The sequence below is a fragment of the Zophobas morio genome, unplaced genomic scaffold (genome assembly GCF_036711695.1).
Source record: "Zophobas morio isolate AGI-343-1 ecotype UQ-CSIRO unplaced genomic scaffold, CSIRO_AGI_Zmor_V1 ptg000002l, whole genome shotgun sequence".
Taxonomy (NCBI): domain Eukaryota; kingdom Metazoa; phylum Arthropoda; class Insecta; order Coleoptera; family Tenebrionidae; genus Zophobas; species Zophobas morio.
The window spans coordinates 25435195-25460661 of NW_026972107.1; the positions used below are offsets into that span (position 1 = coordinate 25435195).

At 32.6% G+C, this 25467-nt stretch overlaps 3 protein-coding genes and 1 non-coding gene across 4 annotated transcripts in view; 3 read left to right on the forward strand and 1 right to left on the reverse strand.

Annotated features, from left to right (window-relative positions):
- The first annotated feature begins 71 nt into the window (after positions 1–71).
- Positions 72–2091, forward strand: LOC135131519 (ras-related protein Rab-32-like). The gene is made up of 6 exons (XM_064059302.1): positions 72–358; positions 451–483; positions 1110–1263; positions 1320–1380; positions 1432–1612; positions 1661–2091. The coding sequence occupies exons 1-6, from the start codon at positions 229–231 to the stop codon at positions 1807–1809; spliced, it is 708 nt and encodes a 235-aa protein (XP_063915372.1). The 5' UTR covers positions 72–228; the 3' UTR covers positions 1810–2091.
- LOC135131530 (mitochondrial import inner membrane translocase subunit Tim9) lies at positions 1849–2557 on the reverse strand. Its single transcript, XM_064059313.1, has 3 exons — positions 2260–2557; positions 2110–2205; positions 1849–2056 (listed from the first exon to the last, which is right to left on the reverse strand). The coding sequence occupies exons 1-3, from the start codon at positions 2320–2322 to the stop codon at positions 1919–1921; spliced, it is 297 nt and encodes a 98-aa protein (XP_063915383.1). The 5' UTR covers positions 2323–2557; the 3' UTR covers positions 1849–1918.
- A 97-nt stretch (positions 2558–2654) lies between these two features.
- LOC135131548 (uncharacterized) overlaps positions 2655–25467 on the forward strand; it is a 79311-nt gene continuing 56498 nt past the window's right edge. Inside the window, exons 1-2 of the mRNA XM_064059348.1 lie at positions 2655–3817; positions 3868–3895. Of these exons, the coding sequence (XP_063915418.1) occupies positions 2860–3817; positions 3868–3895 (986 nt within the window). The 5' untranslated portion in view covers positions 2655–2859. The remainder of the gene's footprint in view (positions 3818–3867; positions 3896–25467) is intronic.
- On the forward strand, positions 12046–12117 carry Trnat-cgu (transfer RNA threonine (anticodon CGU)). Its single transcript has one exon. It is a non-coding gene; the product is annotated as a tRNA-Thr (tRNA).

The window sequence follows — 25467 nt, forward strand, 5'->3', positions numbered from 1 at the left end:
GCTGCCTGCTATCGATTTTCCTGTGGAAGCTCGTAGATGGCGGCAGCACAAACTCTCTTATCTTTATTATTGTACAAGTTTAGCGCCAATTCCACCTGTCTGAACCCAAGTGCGGTGATAGATAAGTGTGAGCTAACAATGAGGTAGTCGATAATTATATTTTTTTACACACGTTTCGAGTAACTCTTTTGTCACTTTTTGCGATTCTGTTATGACAAAAAAAAAATAATGGATAGTGAAAACAGTGCCAATGAGGAATCACTCCAGTCTGTGGCGTCAGAAGAAAGTGATCTTCTGCTGCAATTTCGAAAAAAAGAACTGCTCTTTAAAATTCTAGTCATTGGAGATTTTGGAGTTGGTAAAGTTTTTCTTTTGTTATTATCGCACAGTCCATTACGTGAAAACTGTTTGTTTGTATTTGTATCTTATTAAGACTTTTTTCATTTTTAGGAAAAACTTCCATAATCAGGAGATATGCTGATGGTGAGTGATAAATCGAATCGAGTGAAAAATCACATGATTTTGATGTCATTTTCTCCGTGGTGGCACGTTAACGAATTCCTGTAATAATCGATATAAGCCGCATTCTTTACATACCTCACTTAATCAATATGAAACTGCACGGAGGGTCGAAATTTCGAATTGTTCGCAAAGTAGACTTGTCCAGAAAAAATCAATGGCTCTGATAATTTGGTTTCGACGGATTTGCATATTCAGTGCAATTCATTCTTATCAGTTGTAAAACAAAAAACAGCATACTGCGAAAACATAATTATTTTGTATAGTTTACGGCGATAAAATTATCTATTGTTTGTGTTAAAACTAAAATTATTATCTTTTGTTCAACGACTTGGAGTGTTTTAATTCAGGTCTAGAATGTGCCAGAAAAATGTGTGTACACATTTAATTAAAAGATATTAAGCTTATCTGCTTATCTTTCCATCTAATAATAATCAATTTCTAAACTATGCAGCGGTATTTTATTTTTTGATAACATACGAAAAATGTTTAATATGCGCATCTCATATTAACTCATCACAAAAAAATGTTTGAAGTAGTAAATTAATGTCAGCGATGTTACGGGTTATAAAAGCCTGGTGGTGTTACAGGTACTTTTTCCTCTTCCTATAAAATAACCATTGGAGCCGACTTTGCGATTAAAAGCATATCTTGGGACAAAAATACTCAAATAAATATACAATTATGGGACATCGCGGGACACGAAAGATTCGGATCCTTGACAGGTGTATATTATCGATATGCGTAAGTAAAAAATTCGAAATATTTTCGCATTTATTAAAAATCCTCACACATCGTAGTGTGGCTGCAGCCATCGTTTTCGATTTAACTCGTCCAGAGACCTTTAGATCTGTGGAAAAAGTAAGTTTTAACAAAAACGATATAGAAAAGGCGTAAATCTCTGTTTTCTAGTGGCTACTAGATCTGAGACGTAAGGTGCATCTGCCTGGTAGTCACCCCGTTCCAGTTGTAATTTTAGCAAACAAAGGTGATATTACCATAGCCACACTGCCTAACGAGATTGTGAACTTCTGCGAAAAATATAATATTCTAGCATGGTTCATTACATCAGCCAAAGACAACGTTCATATAGGTAAGCATAGTGAGTAACTAAAGTGTCACTAACTTATATTTATTACAGATGAAGCAATGTTAACGTTAATAAACGCAGCGGTTGATAATCACGAGCGTTTACAGTTTCCTGCCACTGTAGATAACGACGTAGTCAGGTTGCAAAATGATGACACTCAGTTCTATCAAAATGAAAAGAAACACTGCTGTCAAAGATGAACTTAAATAGGTCACTGTTTGAAATTTGTACAATGGATATTTTGTGGTAAAACTATATTTTGTAACAAACATGTACTAACGATGGCAATAACAAAAATAGAAAATTAGATCAGGTTGGATTTTGGCCCAGCTTTTGAGCTGCCGCGAGTGCATTTTCATTGGCAAGCATCTGAAACTCTTGGAACCTCTGGGAAATTCTTTGGTTTACTTTAAGAAATTTTTCTAGACAATTTAGCGCACACCTATCCTGCAATTGATGAACTGAATAAAAGTTGCAACGTTCATTGTAATATTACTTACTTCACTTCCTTTAATATTCCTAGACGTGAAGTCCGAGACGCAATCAGTGAAACATAATTCCGCTAACTTGTTGTATGATATAAGGAAGTCTTTAAACTATGGGAATAAAATTACAGGTTATATCAGAAACGTTATATACCTATTACTTACAGTTTTCATTTGTTCTGCATCCACATTTTCGATACCTGCACCTGGAGGTAGAGTTACGTTCATTTTAAATAATTAAGTTTAACGTTAATACAGTTTTATATTCGAATTAACTCACGTCGAACAATTTTTGAGGTTAAGATTCGTTTCATCCAGTTATTACTACAGGAAATTAAAATTTGTGCCGCCGATAAAACAGGTGACTGTACGCAAGATAATATGAATTAAAACCAAATCCACAACATAATTTATTATTCTACGATGTTATTTCTTCAGTTACTAAAAATTTAAAGAGTTTTAAAACAAACCAAACTTGTTAATAGATAATAAAAGGTAAATCTGTCTTTATCGAGCAAGACTGCAGATATATGTCATTAGATGTCGCCACCACACAAGAAAATTGTTGTGTTAGCTGTCAAAATTTCAGTTAATTTTGCCCGCGTTCTTCGAATGATTTGTGTATTTTCAATATAAAATTTCGCAAATTAAGTGGAAAATGTGTGCAGTGGATTGTGTTGTTTGAAGATATAATACCCTTGTTCCAAAGCTTCAGTGTAATACAAAAACGAAAACATAACCTAAAAGTTTGTTTACGTTTTATAAATGAAAGAAAAACAATACAGGACTAAGCTATCGCCAAATACAAATCCAAATATGCGGGAAGCAGACGCGGTGCAGCATTGTTACCCGCACCAAATCCGTGAAAAAGCAAATGGTTTTTCGTCAAATACATACACCAGTGAACTTCCTTCGGGAAAAAATTTCAATCATCTTCATCCCGTTTACAAATATGTGGATAGTTTTTTAAGTAATCCTGCCATAAATAAACGACCGACGTCTGTGGTTTGTTCGAGTTGTATGAATAATAGAGAGTTTTCGCATGGCAGATACTGCAAAAAGAACTCAATACGTTACATCGGTAGCGATTACGCACCACGAACTTGTGTCGATCCTTCCGGTCGTTCGTATCGAGCTAATTATCAAATTATGGGGAACAACAAACAGAATAATATTCAAAATAATCTGCATAGCAGGAATACTCAATATTGTGCTATAAGAACGCCATCGCCTTGTTTCCACCGCCGACAGAACAATCTAAGTTACACAATAAAAGTAAAATTGGACTCGCCGTCAACGAATCCCCCATGTACTCCCACGCCAGTAGAATCAAATTACTATGTAGACGGATTAAAAAATGAAATTAAACAAAGCAAAGCACAAATATGCCAGTTAATAACAAAACCTTCCGCAAAGAGTGTTGAAACTCTAACACGCGATTTGGCAAGGCCAGTGGATGACCAGTACGTTAGAAAATTGAAAGAAGAGCTGATTTGTAGAAAGACTAAATGTATCAATGAAGCCAAAAATATTATCAGCGAACTACAAAATGAAATCACGGGCTTTAGGCTTAAAACTAAAACTAAAGTTTCTTCATCGTGTTCTGACATTGGTGCTGGTGATCAACCTCCCCCGACGTCAAATATTTGTTTGGATGCTCCTAAAATTGTAGAATGTCGTTCCGGCAGCAAAAAAAACATTGGCGAAAAGAGGGTGCTTTTGTGTAAGAATATTAATTTTTTAGATGCTTTAGAAACAACTCGTTTTTTTTAGCTTGCTCTCCACGAGGAGAACCTCCAAGGTAAGGGCAGTTTTTAAATAAAAATCGCAATGCTACCTTTTAATACGGTAACAATGATGTTTGTCCACATATTAAAGATCCACGAACAACGCAATTTACATTTAAAATACACCGTTCTTTGTTAATTGGCAAAATAGAAGCACAACTTACTTTTGATCCGTTTGCAATAGTGCTGATACTTAGCATTATTAGCACATACACATAGATACCTTGTTTATTTTTACAAGTCAATTGATAATTCATCGCTGTACTCTGGTTAATTATAATAGACTTTGTTGTTCTGGTATACCATTTTTAATCAAATCGAAACCTCGTGCAAATTCGGTGAAACTTCATGAGATACAAATTTAAAATGCACGAACGCGTCAGCGTCGATAACGTGCAGGAATGAGATTTTGATCCTGTGATCAACATAAATCAACAAATGATACATCTTTAAAATGTGAACAGACTAGTTTGTTGAAGTATTAATAAAAGCTATAACGTAATTTTGATTTCTTTGGTATTATGTTCATTCTTTTTTCAACTGACCAAATTACATTTTTTGTTAATTTAACATGTAGCAGCGAAAAACTGTTTCTCAAGAACAGCATTGGGCAACAAATCACAAATGGGTATTGATCTCCGCTACTCACCTTTTTTTTCATTGCTTTCTAATTGAGAAAAAATGTTTTTGTCAATCAAGTCCGAAACGTATAAATATCTCAGAATGATTACATGCTGGGTCGGATTCGTGCATTTTATATATGTGGGTGAAACCGGGTCAGTTGTTCAGTGTGCTGCCAGGTAAGTACGAAAATATTTTTGCAATATTTTGTCGTATGGGAACATGTTTAGAATTCAATCGATACGAAGCTTCGTGCTTGAGAGTTATAATTTCATATTGTTTTTAGCCTGTATGTTGAATTCTCTAAACGTTTCGTATTCATGTGGAAGTTTGTTTATGGTAGAATGCGCTGTGTATATTAAACAGTTTAAAATAAGCCAGTTATTTTTGGCCCAAACAGTCTGTTTTACATCGTCGATTATTATATTGCAATAAATAAACGCGAAAACTTGCGAATAAAATGATCCAAGCGGAGTCAAGTATTTGATTTTCGTGAGTAGGATTTTCTGACAATGTCGAATTAAGAGAATACCTCGTATACCTTCAAATCCTGGATCTGACAGGATTGTTGGGTGTATTATTTAATAATTATTATTCAGAGTTATTTTTGGTTCCGTGAATGAAATGAATCGATTTTGTTGGAGGCAAATGCTAATTTTAAAGCAGGTAACAAGGAAAAAAGATATGGTATTATTGATTTTATAGCCAAAAAAATTATCAATCAAGTCAATGTATGAATTAAGTGATTAAATTGGATAAAACTTTTAGCTCAAACATTTCGCATGTTCATTGTTCGATCGTTCGATAGTCAATGCGTAATGTATCAAATTGATTACATGTATTGTGTTTTCCCATTCTTTCAAATCCACTCTCAATGACGTCTATTTTTGTTATCTCACTATCACATTATTTGCTTATCGCACTTTGTACGAAACATTGTCTTATTTGATTATATTTTTAAATATGAACCATAATTAATATTTTCCACTTGAGACCAACTTTAATTTATCACATTGTAGGCTTTATCAACTGTTTTGAAGAGCCTTAATTCCGATATGACGATATGGCTAATCAAATAACACTCCTGTAGATTTGAGATAATTCTTAATATTGTTTACTTTTTGTGCAATTGTGAACACAAAAAATTATTAGCGTTTTACCATTTACACGATATTCCTAAAATATGCCTAAAACCTCACAACAATCAGATCTGTAATTTAGGAGATTATTCATTTAATAAACTCGCCAGCAAACGACAGACAAATTGAAATAGGAGAGCCACTTTTTCATACTCTTGCGGTTATGAAACGTCGAGAAAACATAAAATTAGGTGCCCCCGAAGTGAATCCTGTCACAATCCCTCCTAACTTGGCGTACGCTCAGAGAGTAAAAATAATCTCTTTGGATAATATTTGTTTAAGAAAAATTGCCTTTTTAAAGATGATTCGTTTTGTTATGAACCACGTCAAAAATGAATTTTCGGTCGATAGTAAGGAAATTCATTTTTAACATGGTAATTTGTGGGCAAGTGATGATTTGTGTTTAATTAATTAAAGAACAAAAGTTTTGATAGTAAATTAGTACAGAGCAAACAAAATTATTTTATTGTTAATCTGCTGTTATACGCTACGTTATTCCATTATTATATTTTGAGCAATGATTTTAAGTAGAATTCATGTCATCATATAATGGCATATACCGGGTACATTTATCGCCAACAGACATGAAACAGACAGACACAAACACGAAACCTGCATTTTAACATTTACGAAGTGTGAAATGCCCAACAAACATGAATTGGATTCTAATAGCTTTCGTTTCATACTTTTAAAAACAGTATGTCCATAGGAAATTGGTACCTTAATAATATTTTTTATTCCAGGGTTATTTTACATAAAATATTCTGGTAGTAAATACCACGATTGGTTAGAAAATATGTTGTTTTTAAACACGTTCTGCAATTGTACATGCATTTATAAATAAACCAGATAGTTTCTATAATTAACAGTGCATACATATCGGAAGGCAAAATTGTCTAATGTGGCATAAATTCAGAGTGTTGTTCCCGAATCATAAATGGTACCTCAAGAGATTTTATGAATAATTTAGAACTGATACTCAACGAAAATTTGGCATTATTTGCAAATGAAAATAGACGTAACAGACACTCGCAATTAATTATTCATTTTTCTCAAATTAAGTTAAATAAAAAAGATCCTCTGCTGCTGACAGTTTTGAAACTACACTCTGATAAATCCTGCGCAATTGATTTTAAACAATTAACTTTGTAATCCCATCAGTTCTGCACGTCCATGAATTATAAAAAAGAACGGTAAAAACAGGCGAGCAACTGAGCGGATTTTTCCGCCCTTTAACACGCAAGCGACCATATGTGTTGGATAAATTTTGAAGATGCATTAGAAGACACGTGTGCTTGAAGACAAAGGAAACGTCTGCTGGTTCTACCATACCCCCTTTTTTGTGTCCACCCTGATGGGCACTCAGGTAGCAGTTTAACATTGCACAATGGTCACGACATACGACGCAAATATAAGCAAGAGGGGATCGGTGATCCTGTCTTGAAGAAAACATAGGCGTAGAAAGAAGGATGACATCATCCCGTCTGCCATAATTTAAACAAACAAATAATTTAAACATGAGATCAATTAAATAATTAACAAGAGCATTGACGCCGCTGCGTTGAACAGAGAACGGCGAACACTTATCGATTTGCCGAGGTGTTTTCGGCGAAAATTGCGAAGCCTACGCCTCTGTTGCTGAAAGTAAAAGGTGTAAAGTGCGTGCGTGCGCCAATACGGCGTAGTAGAAGTCTGGAAAGGAGCCACGCGAACGAATGTGGAACACAAAGACGCCCTCGAAGCAGGACGACAGCTGCTCAAGGAAACCCCACGTTTAAAAGACATCTGCGACTGGAAAATAAAGAAAACAGGAGGGTTACCGGCACAAAAGTGCTGTGACGTAACGTAAGGAAAAAACGCAGACAATTGGGTTCGTCAAAGAAAGGGAAAGGAAAAGGGTTGGAATTTATTCATCTGCGCGTAAGATCTTTTGAATGTTAAAAATTTTAAAAGAAAAGAAAAATTTGCGAAGGACTGCTGTACTGTGGGACATAATCCACTTCCGCTTTTAGAAAATCTAGATATCAATACTTACTCAGATAATAAAAACTGTTTGTTATCACTTATAAAAATGATGTAAACGGAGTAAATATGTACTTAAATTAAGAAAACACTAACGACTCTGTAAAAAACCGAACATGTATTTTTTTTTCAATATTTGGAAAGTAACTGTCATATTTAAAATTTGAATTTAATTAAACTTATTTCGTGAATGGTTAGTCACTTTGATATTGTGAGCAAAAATCTGTATTCATTCATAATCTGTAACTAACTTTCATCAGATAGGTAGCTTTGAAGAAAGTCGAATTATCTAACTCAGAAGTGGACGTTCACATTTCAGTTCGTTTCATCAACCGCCCTCAGTGTATTACAGCACAATATTGGAGAAGTTTGTAAAGAGAAATGAGATAGACCATTGCCGACATTCCACACGTCACGTCCTAAGCAAGCAGTGCCACGTGACGCCCGTGCTCTTCATTTAATGTTTCTAATAAGAAGTGAAGAACGCGGACACTGAGGGCCGAATGTGTTAACAACTATTCACCTTAAAACTTGAGAATCTGGTCACTTGGTCTTGCAATATTATATCAATTTAGTGTTCATCTCTGACTTCAAAGTGAAACACTACTAGATTTACCAGGTGTAAATAAATCATTCACGATGTTAGCAAGTGGAATATGATGATGACTTCTGGTGTTATTATGATCTACAACGAATGCAGTATAGGAAGGCATAAATAATTATGACCTAAAATAATGGCTGTAATTGCATTGTGTAGCTTTTGTTGATAATATACAGTGTCAAATATAATGAAAGTAGTAGATCTCGAGTATGTTTCGGCACTATAATTAATTATGATTATAACAAGTTAGGGCTTACCAAATTGTGCGCTGTATGTGTGTAGATGTGCTTAAGATGTTGAGTTTTTAGGTTAGGTATATAGTTTATGTGTGATTGTCTGATTGTATGGGTGACAATTGTGGATCTCAACTTAACAAGGTGCAATATTTCGGAAAGTATATTGGCGCGAAAGTTATATGAATTTAAATGAGGATGTTTGTATAGTTACATAGTGTCAAGTATCGTTTAGAAGATACGAAGATCTGAAGATTACATTATCATACTCTTGAGACTTGCAAGATCGTCTTTTTCAAATTGACATAATCCTGCGATACAGTTTCAGGAACATGTACTCATCGTATAGTTTTGGAAATTTCATTCTACACTATAAAATTTTATTGACGATAACGAGATCAATTGAATTGTTAATGTCATTTTCTACGGTCTAAGTCGAAAACAGCTTGTTTCCGAACGATTTAGGCTACTCGGAAATAAGTATTTAGAGAATGGTGGCCCAAAAAAATGTATTTCTTCATATTTTATTGGATTATTTTAGAATATGCCACCAACTGTTGAACAAACAACTTTCTACTACTTTCATGTGTTCTCAACGTTTCATGACCCCAAGAGTACGAAAAATGGATCTCCCTTTTCCGTTTGCTAATCTCCAGAAGTACTGAATCGATTGTTATCAAAATATCTAATAGCTATTTTAGGAATAACGTGTAGATGGTAAAACGTTAACGAAAATTTGTTTGATCACCCACACCAACAATCTAATGACGTGACCTCAAAAATTTTTGTATAGTATAAAGTCAGTTTATTTTATTATTTGTTAATCATAAATCGTTTACCAAAATTATCCGTTGATCCCCCCTCCCAAATTGATGATGTCATCTCAAAAGTTTGCCGAATAAATCCTATCTATAATGTGCAAAATATTACGAGTCGTGTGGTTAATCAATGCATTCATAGTTCTTAGAAGTGCTTTTACAAGATGACTTAAAAAAAATTGAATGAGGCAATTTAGTTTATTGATCAAAACAAAAACAAGAACTCACCCTATTTTCCCGAAATTTTGAGAATATAGTGTTATTATTAGTATTATACTGCGCCTATCAAAATTGATGCAATTGATAAAATGTTGATGACGTTATCACAGAATTTTGTAATGATAAAACCTACCTACCAATAACATCCTTCTTTTCTTTACCTGAATACTTACAGGGGTTGTCATAAAAAAAATTGCAAAATCAAATTTATACTGTTTCGAATAAGCTGGTTATTATTGTATGGTACTTCAGAGGCGAGGAAAGTTCTGTCTAAATAAATTTAGACCAATTTTTGTGTGAAGAAATAGTAGAACACTGGGCCGGTTTATCAATGCTCAATTAAAAGCATCTGGTAACTAACTGTCAGATAACATTTAGCTGTTACTCTCTTATGTTGGTAACGCTCACCCCACTGGAAATGAGTTGTGATTGGTCAGTTCAAAAGTAGCCCATGCTAAAGAACTTTAAAATTCCATCTGATTCGATCCGCATTCGGTATTCAACGATTGTACATCGCGTTTCACGTGATCAGTCATGAAAATGGAAAATTTAGCATTAGAAAAACAGTATTTGGAATTAAAAATGAAACAAGTTGGTACATGAATAAATAAATATTATTAGATAGGTTTTCAATTTTTGGTACATACATTAGACCCGGCAAAAATAATCAGCTAATAGTAAGTCGCTTGTATTTCTCATATTTTCACTGTCAATTGGTTCCACAACATGGTCCGCATCAAAATTGATATTGTGATCATTTTCGTCTGGATCCAAAACCGATTCATTTTCATTGTTATTTAGAGCTATATTATGTGGGTGGTACAGCTGTTGCAACAATGACAGCTAGAGTACTTTCCAACTTTAATCTCAGTCCTCATGCTAGAATTGGAAATCTTCGTTTCCACACAATATAAGTAGTGCCTTTCCACTGGGTTACGAGTTTTCGTTACTTTAACAATTCGTATGAAATAACACCCAGTAAAAGTAATAGTAAAAATGTTTATAATATTACTTTGGTACTTGTTTTAATTATAATTCAACCTTTGTAATATTGTTAAACCAATAACAGATTGTTTAGATTTGTTAGGTTATGTTGCCACTAACTGGTGGATATCGCTTCAACTGACAGATTGAACTGTCAGTCAATTTATCAGGCACTTTGACCACCACTTTTGAGTTAGCGGGTAATGATAAACAGACAAGCTTTAACTGCCAGTTACTTTAACTTAACTGCGTATTGATAAACTGGCCTTTAGAAAACCAGAATAACATTTTTAAAATTGTAGTATATAATTAGATTACTGTAAAAACAACAAAACTTCATATACATGCACTATAATAAATATAATCGAAGATGGATAACCAAATTGTAATAAATAAAGATCAAATTCAATGCTAAATTGGCACCACCGTACCGAAAACATCACAGAAAATACGTTACTTTGAAACTTTACAGCTGTCATTCTAGAAAAGTGTCACCGACCACCATACATCAAAAGAGTAGACTGCATTTATGGAATAAAAAAAAGAAGCCTTCAAAAGTGGTACTTCTCCGGTTTTAATAATTATGCTAAGTAAGGTTCATACTTCTGCAGATTTGTCGGACTCATACATAACTTATATAAAAATAATATAATAATTTGGGTAATTTAGACTTGTGCGCAATTGGCATGTACTAGCCCCACTCACCCGTCCTTTATTTTCTTAGAAGGTATCATTTGCCAAAATCAATCTTATCTTAGCAAGTATTAGCCCCGCCCACCCGCCCTTTATTTTCTTACAGTGTGTCATTTGCCAAAATCAGTCTTATCTTAGCAAATATTATTTATAATACTAACGTATGTATGTTCGATTTCCTGTACAAAATTAAATACTAGGCGACACTTAACAGATGGGGTCAAACCTGACTGACACAAGATGAGATAAAACATATCATGCAAAGCCATTAGGATGACGTGTCTGTAAAATGGCACGGTCATCGTTGTTAAATTAATTGAAGAAGGTGTAAAATTACAAATAATTTTCCTTTTTGGCCACCAACGGTCGCGCATTTGCATCCCACAATTAACAATTAAGTACTGCGACATAGCCGCAATTACTCAACTGCCCTAATCTGAATCAATTATGTATTATTATTACGTATACAAAGATCTGCAACCGACAAATATTCGTAACTGCATTAGAGATGATAAAGAACAATAAACTTAACATTTTATATAACTGGAAATACAAATTTAACGCTCACGTTACGTAATCATGATCAATTATCTATAATAATATTTTCTTTTGTATGAAATAGCCGAAACCACGCAGCAATGTTAAATGTCGATCTCATTAAAAGAGGTGTGTTAATACCAGGAAATCGACTTGAATGGAGTTATATACAAAAGTTCGTTTGTTATGCCTCTTACAAGGTCATTATTTGTCCCTTGTTTATGTTGAACAATATTAAATATAACGAGGGAGAGAGCGGTACGGTTTCATGCGGTGTGAACGCTGCTTGAATCAGTAGCCTCTTTAGCTCAGTGGTAGAGCACTGGTCTCGTAAACCAGGGGTCGTGAGTTCAAACCTCACAGGAGGCAGCAATCTTTTTTTTGTTTCATACGTTGACAAAGTGTTTATATTGAAGTGTAGTTCTTTCTATAACACTGATTTAGTTGTAACTTTTGTTGCTAATCACGAATCGCGAAATAATTTTACTCATTTAAACGGTTTTTTTCACTGGAATTGCAAATTAAATTTTATCTAGTAGTACACAACTTAGAAGTTTATCTTTTTTAATAGAAAAATTATACAAAGTAGAAATTATAACTTGACCTTATTTAATCCAAGATTTCCAACGGGTGCAACCCAACTTTGATAATGATTCTTAAAACATTGTTTTACATGTTTTATTTTACAATAATTCTGTTATTTTATTTCAAGAAAACAGAAAGGAAAACAACATTGTGTATTACAGATTGTATTGACCTCATTTGCTTTGTTAACGACAATTGAACAAGCGCAAAAATGTTGATTTGAAGATTAAGCACTTTTTTTTTTAATTTGTAAACTGTCTTAAAAGCGTAATTACTTCAACGCATCTAAAATGTTGCTTCTCCTCCAGTCGTCCTTGTAAAAAATTGTGCTTACATTATATTTTACAAGCAAAATTATCCATCACATTAAAATATTTAACACGTATCGTAATAGTACATATGTATAAAAACTACTATATAAACTAAATATGGTACTAATAAGACACGTTTTAACTATAGTCATTATGTCGGTACGCCACTGCATGTTCTGTTAGTACTCTTCTCGCTTGTAATTTAGTCACTTTTGTGCTGTTCTAAAAGTGAAAACGTTTTAATATTACAAATTAGTTTGTCTTTAAAAAATTGTTATAAACTTGAAACACTATGTAAACATAACGTTATGGAACATCTAAAAAAATGTTGCTGATGAGTTGTAGAAGCCAAGTTAGCACAGTCTGCATAAAAGGTGTCAAGGAACGCATTTGCATTATGGGGACGTCCCATAAATTGAATTCAAATTTGAACTCGGTTTTAATTTCTTGTAACAGTAGTAACATATGTAAACCAAAGTGTGATACATGAAAAAGATAAAACCAGAACTGTGTTTTATTAAGCAGAATCTAAACCACGGCTGTCCATCCAAGTCCTAGTCCTACAACTGTTTTATAATTTGCCAAGTGACTTGCATTTTTAAATTTTTTATATACCGTGGTCTTGTACATACTGTGATGAGTGATGTGAAAAGCGGAAAAATTTACAGATGACAGAAAAGATACATTTCACAAAATTTGGCTACGACATGATCAATTTTTTTGAGGTGTAAAAATTTTGGTCAGCATTGTACCATGTATTTGATGCTTTTCCAAAACAGAGTGATCAATTCTGTAGTTTTGAAGTGCAGTAAAATCAAGGATAGACAGAAATGGGAGACCTGCATTTTCCTATTCTACAAGTTGTGAAACGTGGAGAAAACATGAAATTAGACATGGATTAAAGTGATTCTATTGCAGAATACTCCCTTAGCTTACGCTAGATTCCAAGCAGACACGCATAACAGACAAAGTCACTAAACTTCAATAAATTTATGGTTGATCTTCACCTAAGAAACAAAAATTCGTTTTTATTTGTATTTAGATTGAAAATCTTACGAAATAGCAGTTATAAATTTAGGTTTTTATTTATTTTAAAGTCTCCCTGAACCCCGTAAAATTGCAAGTGGTCAAAAGAAAAGAAAGAGAATGGTCGTTTTTTTATTATTTTTGGCTCTGTTTCATTATACAATAGAGAACTTTTTACTCTTTTACAACATTACTCAGATATCCCGTATTTTATAATATTTTGAAACTTGTATCTGAGTAAGGTTTCGTCTGATACTAGGTTTATGGGAGTTTACCTTAGCAATATAAACTACAGGCATACCATTTAAAAGGTGTGAGAAAACTGATGACATATTTACATAGCTTGAAATATTTTTTTAATTTTTTATACATTTGTCAAAATAAGACGACTAAAAGTTGTATTAAAAAAAATCTAGACCTTCGTTTTTAAATACGACGGGAGTTCAGAATTTAAAACATAGAAATGAAAATATGCATAATCAAAAATTGTTCAACAAAAAAACTTTGTTTCAGATGTCATTTTTCCCCTTTTTTAACAAGTAAACTACCTAATCTGTATGAATATATAGGGTGTTACGTTTAAAAAATGCAACTATGATGTAAAATTTTCGAATGAAACACCGTGAATATGTGGAAATTGCAGTTCTAAATAAGTTTTATTAGATTCCGTCTGAGAAATTTTTCAGTAACCAAACCGAGGAGACGTAGAAGTATATTTCATAATTTTTTGTTTCAAAAGTAGTTTTTTTTTTTTAGTTTTCGTATATAGTCTGTGCAGATAGAAATGTCATCAAGATTGCTATGCAAAATCTAATATTATATTGGTTAAACTGAATCTTTTAAATATTTCTAGAAATGTCGATGTTGGCTGCACTACGTTTTGACTTTTGTTGTCGTTGCTGTCAATTTATTTTCGAAATAATTTCGGAGGCTTCCTCGGTCGGAGTCAATACACGAACGTTTACCGGGTTGGGGCCGTGTTAATTGAGTTTTTGGGCTCAACGTTTCGCACACTTTCGTAAGTGGCATCTTCAGGAGCAGGGTTAAGAAATTAGGAATAAGGCAAAAGTGATGAAGAATGTGACATTGAGAACGACACTTTGCAAGATGAAAATGAGGAAGATATTGAAGAGATAGAGCAAATTGTATTGATGGCAGTTAATCAATGAGTATTAGGCATAGAAATAATATTGTATGGAAGTAACTTAGAGAGAGACGCGCGTTGTCAACACAGTGGGACAGAGATAGGGCTCTCTGGGTGGCAAAACATTGACGCGAAACTGCAGAGCACCGTTTCTGGAGGTTTCTTTCGTGCTGTCTCATGCTGTTTGAAGGTATATTTTTGCAAATTTCCGTTTTTTAGGCTTAAGTTACCTTATTTAAATGTCTACAGTCTTCTTAAGTTGTATTTTATCGGAGTATTTGTTAAGCATCGTGAAATCGTGTTGTGCGTATAATTGCATAGAACGTGCAAAGACAGCAATCCTGTTTCATTTCATAGGTAATAATCACATACACAGACGAAGGATTTCGTAAATAATTTAAAAAATTTGTTAGATTCCCTAAACATTCCGAGTTACGAAAAAAACGGTTTATTGCTACAAAAAGAGGGAATTTCATATTTATTGATTATTGTTTTAGTTATTTGTACGTGGATTTAGAAAATAAATTTTAGTAGAAAATTCCACACAATTTAATATGTTTAATTTAATTAGGCACCCTGTCACTTTTATCCAAAGTTTAATTATTTTTATCCTAAAAATTTCAGAATTACCAATGAACGTACACTACAAGATTAGTTAACTTTAGAAGATTACTGTACTAACTGAATTTGTAATATATTGTAGATTCTCTATACATTTCATTTTATTAAAAGACTATCTCCACCACTTAACATGATTTTTGCTGTTTCACATTACACATAATTTTAATGTAAACTGTAAAAATATAGTTTACATTAACAGACGTTTGTTATAATTGATTGTTTGAACAAATTCGTAAGAAAACGTATTAATTCCCGTTCAAATGAAGCGTTTCTTGCCACCCAGCACGTGATACGTGGTCAGCCGTCCTTTCCCCACTGATGCATAACCGCTCTAGGTATTTCTTTCTTATGTTGATTACACTCGCTCGCGTATGGAAACGTATACAAGGCTCCATCCATTCCTTTATTAGATCAATGGTATTAGGATAGTCGGTTGGACTGACTCTGTTAGCATCACTAGATATTTGTTACTGTTATTTACCATTGTTATCCTTATAATTAATTAAATCCTGTACACTTATATTATACGTTTAATAAATTCAACAGTTAACTTTTATTGATCATTTTATGAAACAGTTCAACAAGTGAAATTCCTTGATTTTTTTTTTTTTTAATTGACAAATCTACGGCGTAAGGTTTCTAATAAACGACACTCTTCACTTATATATGCTCAATTAACTATTAAATGTGTACATTAATAATGCTAATTTATTAAAATAAATTTTGATACCAACAAGTTAGCTCCGTTAATACATAGCGTTTTCGGTGAAAACTTTGGTAGCATGGTAGCTATCGTATTATTTCCACAACCTTTTGATTTGCTTCACTGCTTATTTTAAAAATGAAGAGACTTTGTAATTCAATTTACTTATATTGCAAGCTTTTATAAATAATCTCATTGTTTTATAACAATAACATAACTTTAAAGTCATGACGTTGACAGTAAAGCTTTACTTACAATTATTTTACAATTCTGGTTATAAAAAAGTCAAAAGCTAAAGGTACTTTTACAGTTCCACAACACACTTGATGACATTTCTATTTCCACACACTTTATGAATGAGTCAGTTAGAAAAGGAAACATTTTCTACGCTAATTTCAAAGTTAACACTAGAATATAAGGAAAAATCTAAAATATATAAATTTTTCGTAGTTGGAATTTTCTTGTTATTGTTAATATTACGTTTTTCATTACGTTGTAACATAACATTTTTTATCGCAATTCTATTGTATTCTCGAACATTATAATATAATATTGGCAACGACCACACTCTCGTTTTACAGTGGCAATAATTTTCAGAAATGCTTCTAAAGTCGCCTTTTACGACCTACTAAAAAGTCGAAGAATAAAAATCGCGACAATGTTTCATCCAGAAAAAACGCAGAAAAATTCTCCCTGCACCGGTAGTCATCTTGGCCCGGAACACATCTATTTGACTTCGTTTCCCACCCCTAAAATATAGCATTCAAGTTCCTGGAAACATTCCGAGCTGTTCCTGGGAAATCTGTTGGTGCATTCAATTCCAGGAGAGAATGTGGCGATTGCGCATCTGATTTTGGGATAGTCCTCTGCGTATCCGGAGGGTAGTCTAGTGCGTAGCACAATGCGTTAAGAAGATTGATCCGTCGGAGGAAAACAACGTGGCTGCATTATCGACTCGATGAATTAACCGGGTTTTCTACTGCGCGCAAGTCCAGAATCCTGAATGGAACGCAGCAGGGATGAGACGATGAGGTCCGGAGGGTTGTTCTAATGGTTTTGTGGGGCTTTTGTTGACAGTGTGGATGCATGTTGTAGGCTCTACAAATTGTAACGTACGAAAAGGATCTTTGCAATAATCTTTGTCACCTGTTTGGCAAATTTTTTTTTTTGCTGCTTCAAAAAGCGATAAAAAGCGATTCACAATTTTTAGGTTTATACCAGCCACTAAACTAACGTCAAATCAAATTGTACATCTCAGAATGAATAATATTTATTCATTCCAACAAATTAAATGATTTGAAAAAGACTTATTTAACAAAATTGCCCTACAAAGAAGGGGGAGTGATGTGGAAATAGTTTTTTTTTTTTAATATCGGTAAAGGTTTTCAAAAAAACATCGATACCCTCCCCAGTATGTATCAAAATTATTATGCTTTACTTTTGTTTAATTTTGTCTGCAATGTTTGTCAATAGGAATAACATGAAACAATTAACTTGTTCTTAAAATACAGGTTACAAGTGTATATTTATCCATCTACAGAGTGCAACGTGCTTAATAAAGGTCTTAGAAACATGTCAATAGCGTCAACATTCACTTTCTTATAACCCACGAGTACGCTTATATAAAAAACATCGAGTACACGTGCAACTCGATCTTGCTCTTATATAACAAGGGCTTACAATGCAGACAATTTAATGCATTATATGTTGAATTATTTATTTATCTTTATTTCATGTTTTTCGAAAACATAATATTGAAATACTGTCTGAAATGATACATACAGACTGATGAAGTTTTTATTTTTTTCATATCTCAAAAAGGACCAGGATTCGAATTCGGTTGTATCAAAAATTCTATTTTAGTTTAGTACTGAAATATCTCATCAAAAGTATAATTTAATTACATATTACTAAATGAATCCATTTTCTTCTCAACTGCTCGCAGGCACAGATCATCTTTAATAAATCAATTTTACCCTGGTTTTCTCTCATCTTTAGCGAAGTGTTGTTATACACCACATATTCCAGTTTTTCCTGTAATTATTTTGCGCCTGGACCAACAATTATTGTCTGCATCATTTTGTTCTACTTTCATTTTTGAAAAAAAAGCCCACGTCCACGTTTATTTTATTTTCTTAAAATTTATTCCTAAAATGAAATCGTTTTAAGTACATATATTGATTTGATTTGATTTGAAAAAGTGATATTTAATGTGCATTGGTTTGTGTCTATGACATTATTTTTTCTTAACTGACACCCTACACATAGGTATACTTGTTGTAATTTTTGTAGATTTTTTTTGCCGAAACCATTGATGTTTCATTGTCTAGTATTTCCGTATGACAAAATGCTGTCCTCGCAAAAATAACGGACCTGGACTTTTTTTTAAACACACAGTACAAGTCTCTCTTCATTTACTGTTTTGTCTTTCTTTCTAACTTCGAAAACAGTGCTTTTTCTTTATCATTTCATTTATTTTTCTTATTTCTCAGTTTTTTTTTTGTTGAATTTTCTTCGGTATTTCTATGTTTAAAAAAGTCCTGATCAATAATTAGAAATGTAAAATTATGGGTATAATCGAGCCCAACAGACATACTGTTACCAATCTCAAAAACGACCAAATTTTGCCTCAAAATTTTGGGAAATTTATTGAACGTACCTCTCTATCTTTCTCTTTTTTTTTGTTTTATTATACGATGGTGCCAATATTAGGGATAAAAATATTCTGGTCAGTATAATAAACCCTTCAAAAATATGTGTCCTCATGGTCTAATCAATATTTGTCAGGAATGAAAATTTTCACAAATAAACCTGAATTACAATTGGAATTATGGACAAAAAGTTATCAGTGGACTCGGTCTAATATATCTGTGTCTTCCTGTATTAGAGATAATTACGAAATTTACAACATACCAGATTCAGGTGGAGCAGTTAGGCTAGACACTGGGGAAGCTTTTGCAGTATTTGATGATTTCAAAATAACATGTAAAATCAGAATGGAAACAACTTGTAACTGTCCATCATTTTTCAAAAAAATAATGTGTATACATGTTGTCGTCATTGGGCTAAAATTAGTAACACCCCCACCAGCGGCGAAAAGAATCTCATTTGGAAAGAAAAGAAAAATAGGTTGACTTGTGAGAGCTAAAAAAGCTTTATGGATACAATAAAGACTGTTGTTTTTTCATTATTATTCTTTAAATAAAAGTCCCATGGACTCTTTTTTAAATTATGTATGTTAATCTTCATAGCGAATTATTTTCTTAGACTTTAATGGTAATTTTACAAAGGACAATGTATAGGCCTTTGTTGTTTTTCCATTAAAAATATTGCTTCCTTATGCATTATTGCAATTATTCGTATGGCTATTATTTTTTACTGAATATTCATTAAAACGTACCATCGCCATTTAGGTCAACCAGACAACCTAGGATTTCCACCGAACGTCTATTATTATTTTTACTAAACACCGTACAATTAAATATGTGCACATTGTATTTGTCACATTTTATTTTAATACCTACTTACAATTTCAACTGAACAAAGTTATTAATGTACATAACAAACTACTTAAGTTACCTAAAAAAAAATGCATTTCCAATTATTATTACATACCAAAGTGATTACGAAAATATGAAATTTCAGTTGAATCTTGGTAGTTGGTTTGTTTTTATTCTTTGGGCATCTGAGACCACTTCTGTAGCTGTCCTGATTAATTCAATGAAATTGGAGTCCTATTTTCTACCATAACATTTATAATCTCCGCCTACGTGATGCAGTTACAACACACGATTTTGAAAAATGTGAGATTTTATTATCAGTAACAACTTTATGAGAGTTAGTCCGAAGTATATAGAGTTCAGTATACATAATACATTAGGGTGATTCAAAAAAAAAATATTTTTTTTTTTCGTGCAAAGAGGTTCAAAAGTTTCTTTTCAACGTAAAAAAATACCAGTTAAAATTTGAGCTCTTAATATTAATATTAAGACCGTCCGCATCGCGTTTTTCTATTTCCCATAAGAATAACATGGGAAAATTTTTTTTTTTGCACCTTCTGATTTTTATTGCTAGCCCGTCGTGTGTCGTGAAAAAAATTCAATCACATATTTTTATAGAGAATTGAACGCTCTACAAAAAGTGTCTCCTATGATTTTGCGAGAAACCTGATAGTTGAAGAGTTATTTTAGGCTAAAGTTAAATTTATCGCAAATTTTGACGTTTTTGATGCATTACAATAAATTTGATGGTCTTATTGGAATAAATCACCACAAAAATTTATGCCCATTTTAACTTTAGTTTTATAAATAGTAATTGTTTATAATTTTATGCTATAATAAGGTCAGTGAAACTCGATAGTTATATCGAATGTACTGAATTTTTTAAAACGTTAAAAGTAACGAATGACGTAGCTGAAAGAGGAATTGCGTTAATTGGAGAATATAACAATTATCTCACTAAGGATGAAGACCAACTACAGTATTTATTACAAGTAGTTCGAGAACATCGGCAACGTTATCCAGATTGTTTAAAAAAAAATCTTCAATAATAACAAAAATTTAAATTACATTGGATTGCTAAGTAATTTTCAAACGATTTAAAAGCCTGATTTAAAAGTAAAGTAAATAAATTTTTTATTCATACAATACCAATCGTCATTTGATTTATTCCTTCGTAAGTATTTTAAATTACTGAAGAAAAATATTTGTCTTTAGGTTAAATAAACTATGATTTTTTAACCCACTGATGCTGAAAATGTTCGGAAAGAGTTTTACTGGCCTTATTATAGCATAAAATTATAAACAATTACTGTTTAAAAAACTAAATTTAAAATGTGTATAAATTTTTGTGGTGATTTATTCCAATAAGACCATCAAATTTATTGTAATGCATCAAAAACGTCAAAATTTGCGATAAATTTAACTTTAGCCTAAAATAACTCTTCAACTATCAGGTTTCTCGCAAAATCATAGGAGACACTTTTTGTAGAGCGTTCAATTCTCTATAAAAATATGTGATTGAATTTTTTTCACGACACACGACGGGCTAGCAATAAAAATCAGAAGGTGCAAAAAAAAATTTCCCCATGTTATTCTTATGGGAAATAGAAAAACGCGATGCGGACCGTCTTAATATTAATATTAAGAGCTCAAATTTTAACTGGTATTTTTTTACGTTGAAAAGAAACTTTTGAACCTCTTTGCACGAAAAAAAAAATTATTATTTTTTTTTTAATCACCCTAATAATACATATATTGCAAATAGAGTCTCAAAACGTAAATGCATCCATGTTTTTGTTCTACAAAGAATCTACAGAATTCACTTAAAAATGGGTTGTCATAGATTTTATGTATATTTCCTTATGTTAAATGGAACTTCTCGGAATACATTATTCAGTTAGCGTTTTACATTATGTTTAAATAGATTTTACAAGCTCGGATGGGAAGACATGAGAAAACTTCCATTATTCTTGTTCGTCTGCTGTAACGTCGATTAACGTCGCTGCACCATGCCTAGATCTTATCAACAGCCACGTAACCACCTAACCAAACATCTATCTCGACTACGCTCTGGATTTATTACCACGGGACGTAAAAGTGCCATGATTATTATTGGGGATGCTTGACCGACCATCAAATGTTTATGGACTTGTAATTGTCATGCTTGTTTGCGTTTGCACGACTTCCATAAATCAATGTTATCTATCTTGCACGAAGAAATTAATACGGTGGATTAATATACTGAAGCCTCGAAAATGGGAAAGACGCTGTTAGTTGACAAATGGTAATGTATTCGAAGTATTTAGTTTGGAAACAGGTGAACAATCAATCAAGAAACAGATTTCAGAAGTGTTATTTTGTAGTATTTTTTTTTTCTATTTTTATTACTTGTCACTATACATACGCTATGTTTTACTCAAAGAGTATTACGGATCATTGTAGCGGTTCGGTTGAATTAATTATAACTGAAGGAGTAGCCACCGGCAGGTTTGCCGAAATTAGCAAGCTAATTGTTGTTACAGTTACTACTTACGTGCGTACCATGGGAACGCGACAACCAGAACTAATTATTGCCTATGTTCGAACGTAATTATTCCTAAAGAATAAAAAACACCACATTGAGTACTGCGGTAGACAATGTAAGGCGAATTTCAGGTCGTCATGAACGATTTCCTCAGCTGTTTTTATCAATAGAGAAATGTTTACAAAACGTCAAATTAATCAATGGATTGAGTGTGTAGTTGTGACACCATGTTGTGTTAACCAGATGTTTAGTACCTAAACGTGTGTCTAGATCTTTTCAGAATTGTTAAACGTTTTATCTTGATGAGAATAAAATTTTTCGAACAACTGCCGATTGTATCATTGTCGGATATAGAATTGGAACTGTGCTATAGAAAAATAACTCTGTAAAATTTCCCTGGTTTCAACAATTTTTGTGTTTTTTTTTTTTGTCATTTTTTGTGTTTGTGTTGTCGAAAGCTACATTTGAATAAGCTGTTTAGTCGGAAATATTTTGCTAAAATTTAGCAGTTGTTACAATCTAAACCGGTTATTTAAAAAAAATTTTAATAAGATCACGATCTTTGTTTATATAACACAGGGTGTTAAATCTATTTGACGCTTGGAGACTTGGGAGTGACATTTGAAAGTGTGCAGAGAACTTTTCTGTTGTAGTGTGTTGAATTATACTGGAATGAAATAATATATACAACTGATAAAATTCTTTAGTGTAAAAAAACGGAAAAGGTGCTTTCGCAATAATTGCTGCTCGTTGTAATTTCTATCATTACACTGTAAGCTTTTTTAATTTTACTTTGAAATCACTTTTTCGGTAACTTATAATGATATAAGTCTACATTTGCAAGCAGTTGCAAGGTCCACAACGGACATTTTTAATGAGAATAATACCTTTGCAGTGCTGTTTTTCATCATTTGAAGGGTTACAATGTGAACATATTTACCTAGAAACTCACGCATTAATTTTTCTTCTTGAAATTAGATGGTATGTAACCCATCAATAATTTTTTGAAATCAACAGTGCAGATGTAGCTACTGTTTCTGTACTTGGAGTTCGAAATTCAATGTTGTAGACGCTGTTTCTTTAGAGGAAATATTAATGAAAGGCAAATTAACACGGTAGAGTAGTAGTACCTGGCAATAATTTCACTTAATAATCAATTAGAAACAAAAAAACCTTATTTTTATTCGACCGTGAACACGAACAAGTACCTCGAGTAATGCATGTAGTACAAAAATATTTTTAGTCTCTATTGTGATTGTGATTGTTATTACCCATACATTACTGGTAACAATTTTTTAAGTCTTTTTTAGCATAACGCAATATGCTGACCTTTTTTAAAACAGGTGTTAAAGATAAAAAGTTTCATGCACAAAAATTTACCACCTCAAGAACATACTTTGTAAGTAAACATTTTCTTGTTGTCTTAACAACATTTTTTGTTTTGATTTTTGAAAAAATTCGAAGTGATACAAAAAATATGCGAAATTTTCGCTGAGACATATCTCTCTACCTATATTACTTTTGTGGTGATTTGTTTGTAGAAATGAGAAGATTACAGAAAGAAAGATTGACTTTTATCACCGGTATTTATTATTTCGGAAGCACCAAATCTTTCAGTTTGATTAGTTTTAAGGTTTTTGGTTCTGCATAAAGATTAATATAATTATAGTCAAAGTTATACGTATGTGTAAAAAAAAACTGAATGAGAGACCATTTAAAACTTAATCAAAAACCAGGCCCTTGTACAATTTGTTAATCTAATTTATATTTACAATTTAGTATCATTATATTCATTATACCTAGAGCTACTTAAGGTGAACCCTACCTTTTTCACTTGGAGTGTTCAGTACATTTTCAGAATTTAATATCGCCATTATTAAAAGACTTATTGCTATAAAACTTTAGATTTAAGTCGTCCAAAACTTTCTCTATACAACACAGCAAAACAAATTAAAAAACTACCGTCAAATGTTTCTTCTAATAAAAGTTTTTAAATGACAATATTTATCGGGATTTGAAGAGCAAATTCATTGATTTATTGCACACGGCTTTCATAAATGATCATAACATCTAAGTGGTCACTGATTTACCACCTTTTTGGGAAAATGTGAATATGTCATAAGACCGATCACATAATAATATATTTTTAAATTTCACTGGATGTAAGAAACAGAAGTATATGAATGAAAGCGTCGTAGATGATCTCTGTTTTGTCATAATTTATAATAAATAATAATTTTTGTATTTTGCTTTTTGCTTTTAATAGATTTCATAAAACTAAATAAAAAATGCACAGTAAGAATTTTAGTGTCTTTTGTAGTAATAAACAAATACTCATATATTAAATTTGTTAGAATGTCAGTAGTTGATAACATAGTGAAGAAATTAATGTGGTAAAAAAAACACTTTAACTTTTCTGAAAATATTACTAAATTTTAAATTATTTTACTAGCAGTTATCTTTCTCATCTTTTATCACTTTGGCTAATAATGTGTGAATCTGTATTGTTAAATATTTCCCCCTAAAAACTTTACTGCACCTATTGCTCGTATGAAAACGAAGAGAGAGCGCATTCTATTGTTTCTATTGCATTTTGATATTATGAATTAGTGAAAAACAAAAATTTCCATGCATCTCGTAGCAGCGTTCCAGCGAAAGCAGATAGGAAAGAGACAGTGGCAGAATGGTGGTGGTCCGATCAATATGCGGAACCCCTCACGGGCACTAGTATTGATTGTAGGTGTCACAGAAGCGAGCTGGACCTACCCCGCGGTCCTGGGAACGATCCACATAGCAGGAATTGATTCAGGAAGATTGCGCCGTAGTCCGACTCAGTCGCAGGATTTTTGCCTAGATTGCAATAATACATCAAATTTCAATCTGACAGGATGTCGACAAGGAAACGAATGATCCACTGGAACAACCAGAAACGACATAATCAACTATGACATCAACACGAAGAATTCGATTCACTATTACAGAAGAAAAACGCTCATTTGTCGTTTGAAGCTATTTCTGGTATAAATCGAATCGAAATTTACAATGTTGAATAATTGAAGAAGCGTGTCATTTAGAGAGGGTTTTTACACGACACGAGCCCCTACAGTTTTGCTCTTCAATTATGAATGTTGTTATCGACGTTTTTATTTAATTATGGGTGTGTTGCAGATGACGTCAAGTCGTCTATTTTTACTTCTAATGGTTAAGTTCATAAATTTATTCAGACTAACAGGTAATGCTTGTTTAGGTGCCCGGTTTCCTTATCTATACGTGTAATCCTTTAACTAGTGCCAATATAATTGGTT